The sequence below is a fragment of the Copadichromis virginalis genome, linkage group LG14, assembly GCF_057382275.1.
Source record: "Copadichromis virginalis isolate Kocher_CV1m ecotype Utaka linkage group LG14, C_Virginalis_male_GT1.1, whole genome shotgun sequence".
Lineage (NCBI taxonomy): Eukaryota > Metazoa > Chordata > Actinopteri > Cichliformes > Cichlidae > Copadichromis > Copadichromis virginalis.
In genome coordinates this window covers 34,746,525-34,759,469 of record NC_140631.1, presented here as the reverse complement: position 1 = coordinate 34,759,469, position 12,945 = coordinate 34,746,525, and the positions used below count along the sequence as shown (strand labels likewise).

At 37.3% G+C, this 12,945-nt stretch overlaps 1 protein-coding gene across 1 annotated transcript in view; it reads right to left on the bottom strand.

Moving 5' to 3' along the window:
- Nucleotides 1-4,487: 4,487 nt before the first annotated feature.
- The window catches only part of LOC146694435 (glutamate receptor ionotropic, kainate 1), a 28,241-nt gene continuing 19,783 nt past the window's right edge, over nt 4,488-12,945 (bottom strand). Inside the window, exons 8-15 of the mRNA XM_085430604.1 lie at nt 8,516-8,623; nt 7,518-7,631; nt 7,221-7,424; nt 6,900-7,123; nt 6,607-6,725; nt 6,239-6,456; nt 5,489-5,714; nt 4,488-5,389 (exon numbers count right to left, since the gene is read on the bottom strand). Coding sequence (XP_085286730.1) covers nt 5,100-5,389; nt 5,489-5,714; nt 6,239-6,456; nt 6,607-6,725; nt 6,900-7,123; nt 7,221-7,424; nt 7,518-7,631; nt 8,516-8,623 — 1,503 coding nt within the window. The 3' untranslated portion in view covers nt 4,488-5,099. The remainder of the gene's footprint in view (nt 5,390-5,488; nt 5,715-6,238; nt 6,457-6,606; nt 6,726-6,899; nt 7,124-7,220; nt 7,425-7,517; nt 7,632-8,515; nt 8,624-12,945) is intronic.

The window sequence follows — 12,945 nt, the reverse complement described above, 5'->3', positions numbered from 1 at the left end:
AGGTTGACGCTAAGATGACACATCAGTCTGCTAGTCAGTGACCCCTCACTTATAACTGTTGTCAAACAATCTTTATGTAATACTTTATAATAATCAGCCATTTGCCAAAGCTCACAAATTCAACAATGATACAGCAAGAATATTCCAAACAAGGAATATTATTTCCTCTCTCACTCTTGTAAACATTTAGTTAAAATTTATTGCAGTGGCACAACCTCCTCAAGGATTCATCTGTGAGCAGTAACATTTAGCAATCAGTAGCAATGACTAGTAATTCATTTTACTGTTCGTGTTCCAGGCTGCCAAAAGAAAATTGGGTTGTGCATTTGTTAAGGTTTAAATTTTAGGGGCTTAACAAAGCAAAGCAACAATCTGATCCGACACTGGTCTGAGTGCTCCTCTTTCATTGCAGACTGGAGAGGATCATAGATCAAACAAACCAGTACAGAACAGAAACACCACTTTAAGAAAGTCTTGCAGAGTTGAAGAAGCAATTTTGTCAAGATGTTTTTGTCTTCTGATGTGAATTATTATTTTGTGTCCTTTGAAATAACTACGGTAGCACTTGGGGACAATGAAAGAAAAAGCAATCTCATTTTGTTTTCCTCAGAACAGAATCCTCAAGGTTAAAGTGGTAATTACACCAGCAGCCATGGAGCAACTCATAAAACTGGAACCTGTTTTTGAAAAGTAACCTCACACCCTGACAAAGAGATGTCACTCCGAGCACAACAACTGGTTTTCCATCGAAAAAGCAAAATGATTAGATCATTATAATACTACAGACATCAGATATGATCTCTGTCCGCTGGAACGATGCATCTGTACCAAATCTTCAATTTGATGCGTGTCAGCGTGAATATCACCCTCAAAAAAAGCACTGCAAGCACCTATTTACAAATTTCCATCTTAAAACTCAGTTCCACAGTGTTTGTCTTTTATATACGGTTCAGAATTTACGGCATTGTAGTGCAAGACTAAGATGATCCCTCTTTTGCAAGCTACACAGGACGAAAGACTTGATTTGAGGAGGAAGCAGCTGCGAGGCATGGCAAGGTCAGAGGCCCATAATCCGCGGCCTCATTCATGCGAGATTAAAAACCTGCTCTGAGTTCTGATTAAGAACGCAGGGTTAGAAGATTAAAGACCAGCAAACAAAATGAAAGCAGTTAAAGCCCAATCCTGGAATTCATCAGAATACCAAAACCTTAAACTGTCATAATGTGAGATTAATGCAAAGCCCTCTTGACCTCAGTATCCGTTTTGATACATATTCTGTGTCATAGCCTATATTTCCTTTTTTTGTCCCTAAAATCTGAATTCAGACTTTTCTTTGGTGTTGTTTGTTGTTTTTCTTCCCCTTCTCATTTTCTTTGTTCTTATTTGGGACATTTATTTTTTAAATCAAAGTGACAGCTTGAATTGGCTTAGCTTATTGTCGATGTAATCATAAATCCTTGATTTTTTATTGTCACTCAATACATGATTATATTTCCATAAAGCGTTTATGTCCCTTTTATGCAATGATTCAAGTCATTATCCTCTTGACGATGGAGTCGTACTACACTCGGGGAGCAAGGATTAGGAAACAGGAGGGAAAGGGGAAAAAAACAAGATTAGAAATTAAAGCATCTGGAAGTTAGCTTGCTCACAACATTGCTAAAGGAGAACATATATGCTAATAACAATGACATTGCTCAGTGTAGGACTGCAAAGAGTTTCTTTTTATGGCACAGATGCAAATAATATGTAGAAGGTAGCAGGCACCAATATTTTAAGCTCGAATGCATGATTATGGTTGCAAATATGACACTTCTTATCCATTCTCCTTGTGAGATAAACACAACAAAGCGCTGAAGAAAAGCTGACAATTCAATTTTGGAATAGCACACCAACATGAACCAAGATCCTTATTAGAATATCGGTCTGAAACCCAGTAAATAGCAGTTAATATCCTGAAATGTCAATTAGCATCTCCAATGGTGTTTCCAAAATAGAAACACTGTGAATGCAAAACTAATGAGAGAAGATCTATATACCAATATTCTCTAGTTTAAACCCTGGAGAAAGACACAATACTTGTATAATTAATCCTTGCATAAGGTCTGTGACCTTCTTGCAGCACCACATAAGTCTCATAACCTACTGTCTCCTAACTGATTACATGCTGAAGTGCTGAACTTCATTTTGGGGGTAGTGCAGAGAAAGGGGCTGTATCTCATTGACAGGATTATATGAATGAGGACCATAATACTGTAATCTCACAGAGAAATGAGAGGAACAAGGGGACATGCTGGCCCCAGCTAGGCAGCACCCTGATCTGCAACCTTCAGATCAACAGCTGGTTGTACAGTGACAGATTACACTCACACTTGTTTCTCATCCTAACAATCCTCCCTGTGTTGAATTTAGAACACTATAAGCACAAGAAAGGGTATTTCAGGACAAAATCTCACCATACTGTACCAGAGTATATTATTTTACTAGTCATGGGGAAATTGTTAGAATTTATCAGTGTCAAAAGACAAGCAGGAAAGCAAAGAAATGATGCCTTCAATTCTGCCAAGTACACTGGTTTTTAATTAACACCACTGTTGTGAGAGATTCGGCAGAGAATCTTTTTCTTTTTTTTTCAGCTTAGCTGTGCAGAAAAAAGTCCACAAAGCTTTAAAGGAACCCATTAACCTTTGAACAAAGACAAAGAGTAGGTTTTTCATCCATTTCAGATTTTTTAACAATATAAAACACATTTCTAAGGTGTATTTTAAGTAACGGTAAAAAAGTACACCTATCTCAATGACAGAATTAACATTTATATTATTTTTCATGTTAAATGTTCTCTTTCAGTCATCAAAAACATTCTGAACAGAGAGTTCATCATCACTGCAAAGAAGAAAAAGCTCAGCGCAGACCCCCGATATAATCCCCTCCCCACCTTAAACACATCTGTCCCTCCAAATGCACACCTCACCCTGTCCTCATGCCTCGCTTCGCACCCCATCATATGCTTTCTCTAGAGCCACAAAGACACAGTGCAACCCCTTCTGACTGTCTCTATGCTCTTCCATCAACGCTCCCAAAGCAAATATCATATCTGTAGATATCTGTAGGACTATATTTATATTTGGGAAAAGCTGAAAAAAATGCATTGATAGGCAACTGTTTTTTGTTTTGTTTTCCAAAAGTCTTTTTGGATGACAGAGGAATGTATTCTTTAATCCTGCCTACCCTGTACTCGACTTTACTCTGACATAAATATGATAATAACAAGATATACCCATGTCTTATATGTTAGCATTGAAAACATTCAGCTGTTGAAACAACTCTTTATAGCTTCATGACAAAAATTACAAGCTGTGTTCTTTACGCAAACATACCACTGTGTAAATACTATACATTTAAATTGTGGCCACGTGCAGTTAATGTCTAACTTTTTAGATATTAAAAACTTTTCTTCAGCACATACAAAAAACTATAAACATACAAGCAGACTAGCAAATTTGTAATATTTAATATTTGATTCTTTATGAATATTTAGGTTAAGTATTCAATATTTAGGTACCTAAGGTACAATAAAGTACATCACTAATGTTTAGGAATGCCAGAAACTGCAATCATCTGTTAGGTAACTGTTGTGGCACTCGATAGACATTGTAAACAGTCCAAGTCTAAACTGAGCTAATGAGTAATGTATAGACAAAACAAGCAGGATACAGTATCAGACTTTCACCCAAAATATTTTCCTTACATTTGCAGGATTTTCAAATATGTGTGACAAGGCCTGGCCAATTTTAAACCAGGAATGTTTAATGTGGATCTTTATAATGATGAGGATGAGGATTTTATTTTCAAAGCTATGCCTTATTGAGGGGAAACAGGTAGGCAAAGAGAAAGGTGAATCAGGGATGAATGGACTGTAGGATGTGTCATCAAACCCATTTTTTTCTTGAATGCTGAGGTTACATCTCTATCCTTTACATTTTATTTGTAATCCATTTGAACTAATGGTTTTAGATGCACAATTTAATACACGACTTTATATCCATGGTGAATGTGGGAGAAGTGACTTGGAAATACAGGATTGTTTGTTAGTCTGTACTAAAAATACCAACAGCTTATATGTGTGCCAAGGGTTTAACTTTTGTAAATATAGTTGTGTGTGTGTTTGTGTGTAATGCAGTGGCTTTTTTTTAATAGTGCAGTTCAAACCCAAAAGCCAAAAAACCCAAAGTCAGTAATCACATCACCTCTTTTCTTGGATAACGTGAGTAAATGTGTCTCATGAAAGCCGTTTCTCAGAAAAGACAGACTGAAAAACATCACAACTGAATGTGAGAAAGGGAGACGGCTGCAATATAAAAGTCATATTAAAGTTACAAGGCTTTAGTCTTCTAAATGCGACCTCAAGTGCGTGTAAGTTGAGGCCTGATCCAGTGAAGGCCCAGGATCAAAAGCAAAACAATCAAAAAGTTAAAGGTTAAAGGATGTAATGTTCTCACATATTTTTAGTCATTTTGAAACAGCTCCAACATGACAAAACGTATCCATGCATTTCATAAACTTCATATGATACAAAAAAAGTACAGACATTAAGCAACTTGATGAATAAGATGTTGAGGGAGTACTCACTCATAAACTGTCAAATAAATCAACAAGTTTGTAAATGTGTCAAAGTTCCCGTGCGCTGTAAATATGAAAATGACAAACGTGTCATAAGAGAATCAGTCATTACTGGAAAGATACCACTTACCATCACTTACCCATAACACCATGAAAATGACATTTCTCTCACACGGAGTAATGTTTAAAAAAACAAAAACAAAGAGCAAGGCCAAGATGGTCAAGAGTCACGATGTCAGAAGTCAACAACAATCTGTCATCATCATAAAAAGGGTTTCTAACCTATTCTTCCAATCGAGACTAAAATGTTTGTGTGCTCTACATAAAAACTACTGAAAACACAAAACTTTGCCTTAAAAACTTGTTTTGATTGTAACAATGCAGTTCGACACATTCAGACTTCAGTTTTTATTGGCCTAGTGATTGCTGTAGTCCTGGAACGACAACACAAGCGTGTAGTATGGTCATAACAGTCTTTGTTAATACTTGTTGTGCCATTCGCACTGGCCGACGCTCACCTCATCGATGTCCAAGTTTTTTCTGGATTTGTAAATAAACTCTCCAATTGCTACAAAAACTGAGAGGACTAGTCCAGCTGCCAATACAATAAAGATTCCCCCTATGTTCTCCACGCCCAGGGCACTAGCCTCTTTGCTATCCTCTTCTGGGCAGCCATTCCCTCTCCACCACTTCTCCTTCATCATGTGGAGCTTCCCTTCTTCTTGAAGCTGCAGGATTGCAATGGTGACCTTATCTCGGTAAGGGGAGCCTATAGCAGGAATTACAGTAACGTAATCTTTAGGTTTCTGAGAAGGAGCATGGTAATTAATGGTTATTACTGAAATTATTATATAGTGATCACTCTTACCAATTGGGGTTCCAACACCATAGCCCTTTGAGTCTATCAAGCCTCCGATCTGTGTGAGGTTGCAGTTGCGCTGGCTGATGTACTCGATGCTGGTCGACTCCATCAAGAGGGCATAATCTGTAGTGAGGACTCTTTGAATCCCTTCACGGTTGTTTTTCACTAATGCTGTGTTTTTCCTGCTGCTCATGAAAGCCCACATTTTCTCATAAGTAGAGATTTTCGATTTCTGTTGAATCAAAATCAACATTTGTGGATTATTAAAACCACGGTCAAATCTACAAGCACCAAAACGGCATTTTAGACAAAAGAAAGCATCTTTACACCTTTCCACACCTTTGGCGCCTGCTTCTAATATTTAAAATGAAACCATATTTGCAGGGTATCTGTTGACTGGTGCCATCTCCTGCTGTGCATCAGAGCACAAATCTCTTCAAGTTCATTCAATTTTCACCATAGATTTAGATAAACTGCTGGGTCTGCTGCAGGCAAAATAATAAATCCGTCAAATCTTTATGGAACAGTCTCCCACAGGTTCTTGTTAAACTGATACATGGGGAAATTTCCAAGACACTAACCTTTAACCCTCCTCTTTTTCCAAACCAAATAAATTTTATGCCAGCCAGTCAGGCTGCACATGACTGAAGACTGTTGGCTCAAGGGTAAAACTTGCCAGGCTAATTAAAATTAAAAGCAGTGTTCTTATTTCCATTCTTCCCCTACAATTGTCCTGTAAAACAAAAAGACGGTTACCTTAAAAAAGGTCATGGTGGAGCCATCTCTTACGGCACCGTACTCTATTTTGGTTTGCTTGGCCAAATCATCAGCGGAGTCAATTGGCGAGTCCATTCTTTCCACTGTGAGGAAGGCGGCCAAGTTGGCAGTATATGAAGAGATAATGATCAGGGTAAAGAACCACCATATCCCACCAACTATCCTTGTAGAGAGAGCCTTCGGCATCAGTTCAGATCCTATCAGATAAGATTACAAATCACATTATTGATTCATAATTAAATTGAATACTTACTTACTTGAAATTAAATGAATACTTAAAAGGAATGATTAAATGTGCTTTACCAAAGGAAAACTTCTGCCTGCATAAAAAGATAATAAAGGGATACCTTGCTGCATAAGTGCGCCGACTCCAAACCAGACACTGTTTATTAGAGTGAAATTGTTTTCAACCACATCCGAGTCTGGGTTGCAGGGGTGAGGGTTGTACCACTCATAAGGAGTAAACCTAAAGGTTATGAATGAAAAAAATCATCGGTTAAAATTAATAAGTGACTATTGGCCTGTTACAGACTGAAAGTCAAAATGTTAAACTGAAATTTTGCCTTTACATAAACAGTGTTGCTTAAATGTAAAAGCAACTATAATAAGTTCACATCAAATAGCACTTTTTTTTCTTTACCTGGCAATAACAAAAAGCACACAGCTGACACCAAGGCATGCCAACAACACGTACATCCAGATATCAGGAGAGAGTGGGTTAAGGAAGGAGAAGACTCCTGGATTTGTGCCGTTGGGTTTGTGGTAGAGGATGCTGATTCCCAGCGTCATGAATGGCTTCGAGAAATCAATAACTTTTTCCCTGACATATGTGATAGTGAGAGGGGCCACAGCAAGATCAGCCACCTAGTAAAGAGCAAAAATCACTGTCAGCTGCAGACACTGTGACGCTTTGAACAAGACGTCTTCTCTCTTACATTAAGACTGACTGATCAGTACTCACATGATCAATGAGTTCCCGCACCATGCCATTCCACTCCCCTTTGTCATTCTGAGCTCCATATTTGCCATCTGACACCAACTTTACTTCATAAGAGAAGCCCAAAATGTTAGAGAGCTCTTTGAGCAGGTCGAGACAGTAACCCTCAAAGCGGTCATTTCCATAAAGCGGCTTGTCAGATTTCTTATACATGACATAAGGATTTTCCTGGTGAACGACAGAAAGGTTTCAGTGGATTATATAATACAAATACATTTGAAATCAAATGCTCACTAGCAATGATTTTATGTCTGTTCATACCAGAATAGTAGTGACAATAAGGGTCCTATTGGCCATTGAGTCTGTTACATTTGTGGATGAATCCTTGTTAATTTCTGATAAATTAAGGCCTGTTTGGGAGTTCCACACACCAATCTGTAACAAATAAAATATCCAAATAACCACAGTGGCTGGACTTTAAATAGTTGCTACCTGGGTAACCTTCGCACAATTGAGGAAAATAAGGTAAAGACAGGAAAAGAAAGCAGTAACAAGTAGAAAAGTTAATATGAAAAACACAGACATAGGGGGGAAAAAAAGGAAAGGCTCACAAAATGTTATAAACTTGAAATGCCAGTAGAGAAATGTACACCATTTCTAAGAACCAGTACCTGAACCTTTTTATTTTTTAATGAAAAGGGGTAACGTCACAAAGGTATAGTAAATTAGTAGGTGTCAATATTCCTTTAGTGTGCCGTGGCAGCTAAAGTACAGACCTTTTTCCACACTTTATTCAAGCGGTTGTTGCCCGTGTTTGTCTTGCAAAAATAATAAAGAGAAAGCATTTTAATCACAGATCACAGAAGGGGGAATAATTCTTCTGTTAGCAGTTTTTACACCCAACTGTGTTAACCGAGGTTTAAAGTCTTTGCAGTGATGATAGCATGAACAGGTAACAGCTTCTTAATGACCTGTCAAAACCGAGAGTAGCATTGTCACTGTGATTAAAGGACCATGCACACACTTGCAACCTTGAAGAGACAGCTACAAGTTATTTTGAGAGAGCAGTGTGTCAAAACAGTTCAAAAAGTTACTTTTTAAATGCATAATTATGACACCACATTTCAAGATTTATGTAGTCTTAATTAAATTGGTCTATATGTTGGTTTAAAGACAAGTCATCTTTTTGCATATTTTTGGGAAAATGCAGTTAACAGCTCTGTCTATGCTCATTAATGATACTCAGCTCTGCTTTAATGTGTATTAACAGAATAACAGTAACATGTATTAACGGTATAAACATGGGTTAGACACTTCACCTTCTCCAAGCCGTCTTCCTTCAGGCTGATGACATCTAAATCAAATTCTTTCCTCAGACCGTCCGTCTTGTTTATTATTATTTGTCCTGTCAAGCCGTTCCACTGTGCCTGTTTCAGAAAACACAAGCAAAGACCCCCTCAGGTTTGTTTCCTGTTTTTTTTCTTCCTTTTTTACATCATATCAATGCAAAACAAAGCAGGAGCCCGGAAAAAATGAAAACAGCTTTTAAACATGAATAATTGATGAGTACTTCATTAAGCAAAGAAGACTGACTTGGCTCACAATGGATGTTTTTGCATTGGCTAGATTCTCAATGGAAATATTAAATGTCTCCGAGTCTGTAACACAGAGGATGGTGACGTAAATGGAGCAGGCAGGCATGCCCTCTGTCTGTGAAGAGAGCAGCGGGTGGGCAGCAGCGCTCAGATATATTTGAAATCAGTTGATAATGAAGTTAGCTCAGTTGAATTACAGTCAGGTTAAATCTGTTACAGAGAGCACAGAGAAAGTAGCTTTATATCTGCACTGACAGAGAATGAAGTCAATTTCTTTATGGAAAGATGCAACAACGAAACATCAATAGACCTTTTCAGTACATTCCTATGACGTCTATGTGTGTGAATGTGTGTGCGAATGGGTGGATGACTGGATGACTGGATATGTAAAGCGCTTTGGGGTTCTTAGGGACTAGTAAAGCGCTATATAAATACAGGCCATTTACCATTTTTACCATGACATTCTAACTGTAAAGCCGAAAAAAAAGATAATTATTGTCAGTTGACCCCCAAATAAAATGCTTGTACAGTACTGTGCAAAAGTCTTGACTCACGTTTGATTTCTTTATATTTGCTAGGAAAATGGGAAACAGGTGCAGCACATTATTGAAATGTGTACAAACTCAGTCTCTGCACAGCTTTAACAAGCTTGAAACTCAGTGTTTTGGTTGGATCACCTTTAGTCTTCATCACAACCTGAAATCTGTTTGGCAAGCTTTTTACTTACACTAGCTCTACTTTGTAGTCTTTGGGAATAGTTCTCAAGACTTCTTGAAGCACATTCAAATGCACGGGAGTCATTATCCTTATCTTTACACACTGTGGTATCAATTGATATTTTTCACAGATTCATCTAAAGAAATGATAATTGGAAAATTATGTATACAATATCCTGTTAGGCTTAAAAGATTCACAGGTGACTTAAAAACAAACAAACATGCGAAGGTACAAAGACCAGAAAGAAAATGAATAAAAAAGCAGCCAATGCTGAAACAAAAATGTTGAAAAACTTCAGAAAGGAGCCCGGAGAACTATTGTTCATCAAGAGCACTTGATAACAAAGCCTGGCTCCTTGGAGGCAAAATATACAGAAATGAGGGGTGGTGCAGGACTTTCTCACAATACCAGTGCGTTTTGATCCAAATGTAAAACAAAGCCAGATTTCTAAATGACAACACTACATTACATTTAAATGTAAGAACAAAAATGTCAAGTTCGGGGGAAAAAAGCATCTCAATATTACAGTTGGGTTTCAATATAACGTTGCTTTTTTTTAAAGCAATGTTGAAAGCAGCCACAAATATCAAACATGGGAAATAACATATGGTATTCAGGACATGAACAGTGTGGTTTGTGTATTTTTAAAGAATTGGTTCAACTTAATGTTTGTTTACTCTAAGAGCAAGGCATTATGGTATTGGAGTGACACCGAGGACATGCCGTCAAAAAGTTTTTATAGCATATATATACAGATTTTAAGAAATACAGTGTCATGCTAGTATTAAACACTGCAAAATATTCCACTAAAATCTATTCTGCTGGAAATAGCATACAGGTGAATTTAGAGATGCAAACCAACAGTGAGCCTTTGACTTTGAAGTGAAAAATATTCCATTAATTCGACTGGAACCGAAGCAAATTCATCTTGAGCCATTAGTACACGCAACGAGCAATAAACAAAACAAGATTAAGAAAAAATGTAATCCAATGTCATCATTCTGAAGCAGTATGATGAAATTGATTTTGCAGAAAGAAAGAAAGAAAAGGAGGGTAGTATTCCATGTCAGGAATCACACATAAACTTAAGAGTTCATATTAAACTTGATCACGTCATGAGAAACATCAGTTTCTTTAATACATATAGAAGGTTAGAGGGTATCATTCAATGAAAATGCCCTTTGATATGTCTGCTTTCCAGTGTCGTCACTCACATCTTTGAGATCTGTTGACCCTTCAGTCCAGATTTATTCTTTTGATTAATTCTCCTTTTTAAATCCTCACCAATCAGATTTTCTCTCTCTTGACAATGTGTTTCCACGACTGCAGTTTATATGCAGTTAGGTCTATATTTTGTTGGACAATTTTTTTGTAGTTTAAACTAAAGAGACAAAAAGTAATTGAAGGGGTTTAACAAACATATTGTATCTACTGTTTATGAAATACAGCCATTTTTATAGATAGTACTCCTATCTATAAATATATATATAGTTACATATATTTAAATATTAGGACTGTTTTTAATCCTTGAATGAAAACCCTTTGTAGTCAGTGACTATCTTAAGCCTAATCTGAATCTGAGCAGAGAATATAGCCCAATCACATCATCAATAAACACTGCTGGTCTGGTTCCACTTGCCTCTACCATATCTCCATATTTTTCCCATCATCCTTCCTGGTACAAGTTAATCTTGGATTCATCAGTCCAGATATTTTTCTGTGAAGACTCTTTTAGATGTTTACTGGTTACACTCGTGTTCTTGAGTGTAACCATGTTTTTGAGTGTAACCAGCGGTTTGCAGCCTTTGTCTTGAAAGAACAACAGAACGGGCCTCACCTAACCTTGAAATTGGTTGTTGGTCAATTGTGCAAAGTATTTTAAGCCTCTGAAACCGTGTATGAAAATGTTTCTAATTCTGCAAAACTTTTATCAAAGCCCTCTGAATTAAAGTGGAAAATCTTGGCTCTAATCACAGTTGTTTAACTGATTTAAAATCTATGGTGGTATAGAGAGGCAAAACCACTCTTTGTCCAAGAAGTGGACCTATTTTTTATATTTGTAAGATAATGATACTGCCGCCATTAAAAACCCATGACCACATGAGAGGAAACGGTGAGAAAAAACAATATTTTCTTTTTTCCACATCAATACTGTATCTAAAATCAGATCCAAGCACATTCATCTGTATGCGTTCAAAGTGCCCCTAATATTCTTGAACAGTTAGTTCTTCATAAAACTTAACTTTCCCTGTTAAATGTGTGGCACAGCACCAAGTCTTGCAGGCAGATTTGTCAGTTTACCTTTCCACCCCCACAAGAGCAGAGTGTAGGCTGAGCTACTGAACAGCACTTAGTGTCTTGCTCAAGGGCCCATCAGCTAATGCTGTTAAGTTATAGTTCTTAATTTAAAATACAGTCTGAAAGGACCATACTAATATGTTTACATATTTTCAATATAGTCTCTACATATGTTAAACTTTTCCACCATTAAACTTTTATATAGGCATGTACACATTAACTTTCTAAATGGTGTGTTTATTTGTGAATGTGTTTTTCACCATTCAAGCAGCTACTCGTTTCTTTAAGGTATCCAATTTGTCTTGTAGAAGCTTGGAAATGACCTGCTATAAATGATTCAGCTCTGCATACATCACGTCTGGTTTGATTACTGTTAGAGTTACATAATTATTGTGTGGTAATGCATCATGGACTAAATCAGAGTGCCTCTCATACAAGCGGTAACAGGAATAAGGAGAGGCATAATGGCAGGTCTATTGTAAGCTGAAGACATCATTTCCTTTGAATATTCCAAATACTCAGTTTAAGCATTCTCCAGATAAGCACACCCCTGTCAGCTCCACCAGACACATAGTCAGTATACTACTTTGCAGTGCAGAACTTATGTTTGATAATAAGATGAAACTTATGAGCAAAATATGATAGATGTACAGTATTTGTCAACCAGCTTCCCTAAGTTCCCTGTAAGATTGTGTGTCGTGGATTTGCTAAGTGTTTCCATTAATGACTAATTTAAAAGCTAAACTTAGTACAAAAAATAAGGACATTTATGTTCGGTCGATTATTTCTTTGCTTCCTGGCAATAAATCTTATACTGCTAGAAAGTCTGTTTACAGTATTTCTCATTAAATGGTGCCACATTTGTAAGGAAAATGCATTTGTGGGTTGAGCAGCAGAGCTGAGCATGTGGGTTGCGCCCATAAAAAACTTGCCAAATCTTCTTTATCCAACCATATAGGCTTTATTGCTAACACAAATTTCCTTACTTTCTCTGCTAAGTTTCTATCAATTCATTCACCCAGCCATCAAGCCTAATGCCCAGACCGTCCTTTCCCCATCCACAACCTGTATATTCCCCTCTCCTTCCCAGGTTTTCCCAGGTCAGCTGGGAAACGTAATCTCTCCAGCATGTCCTGGAT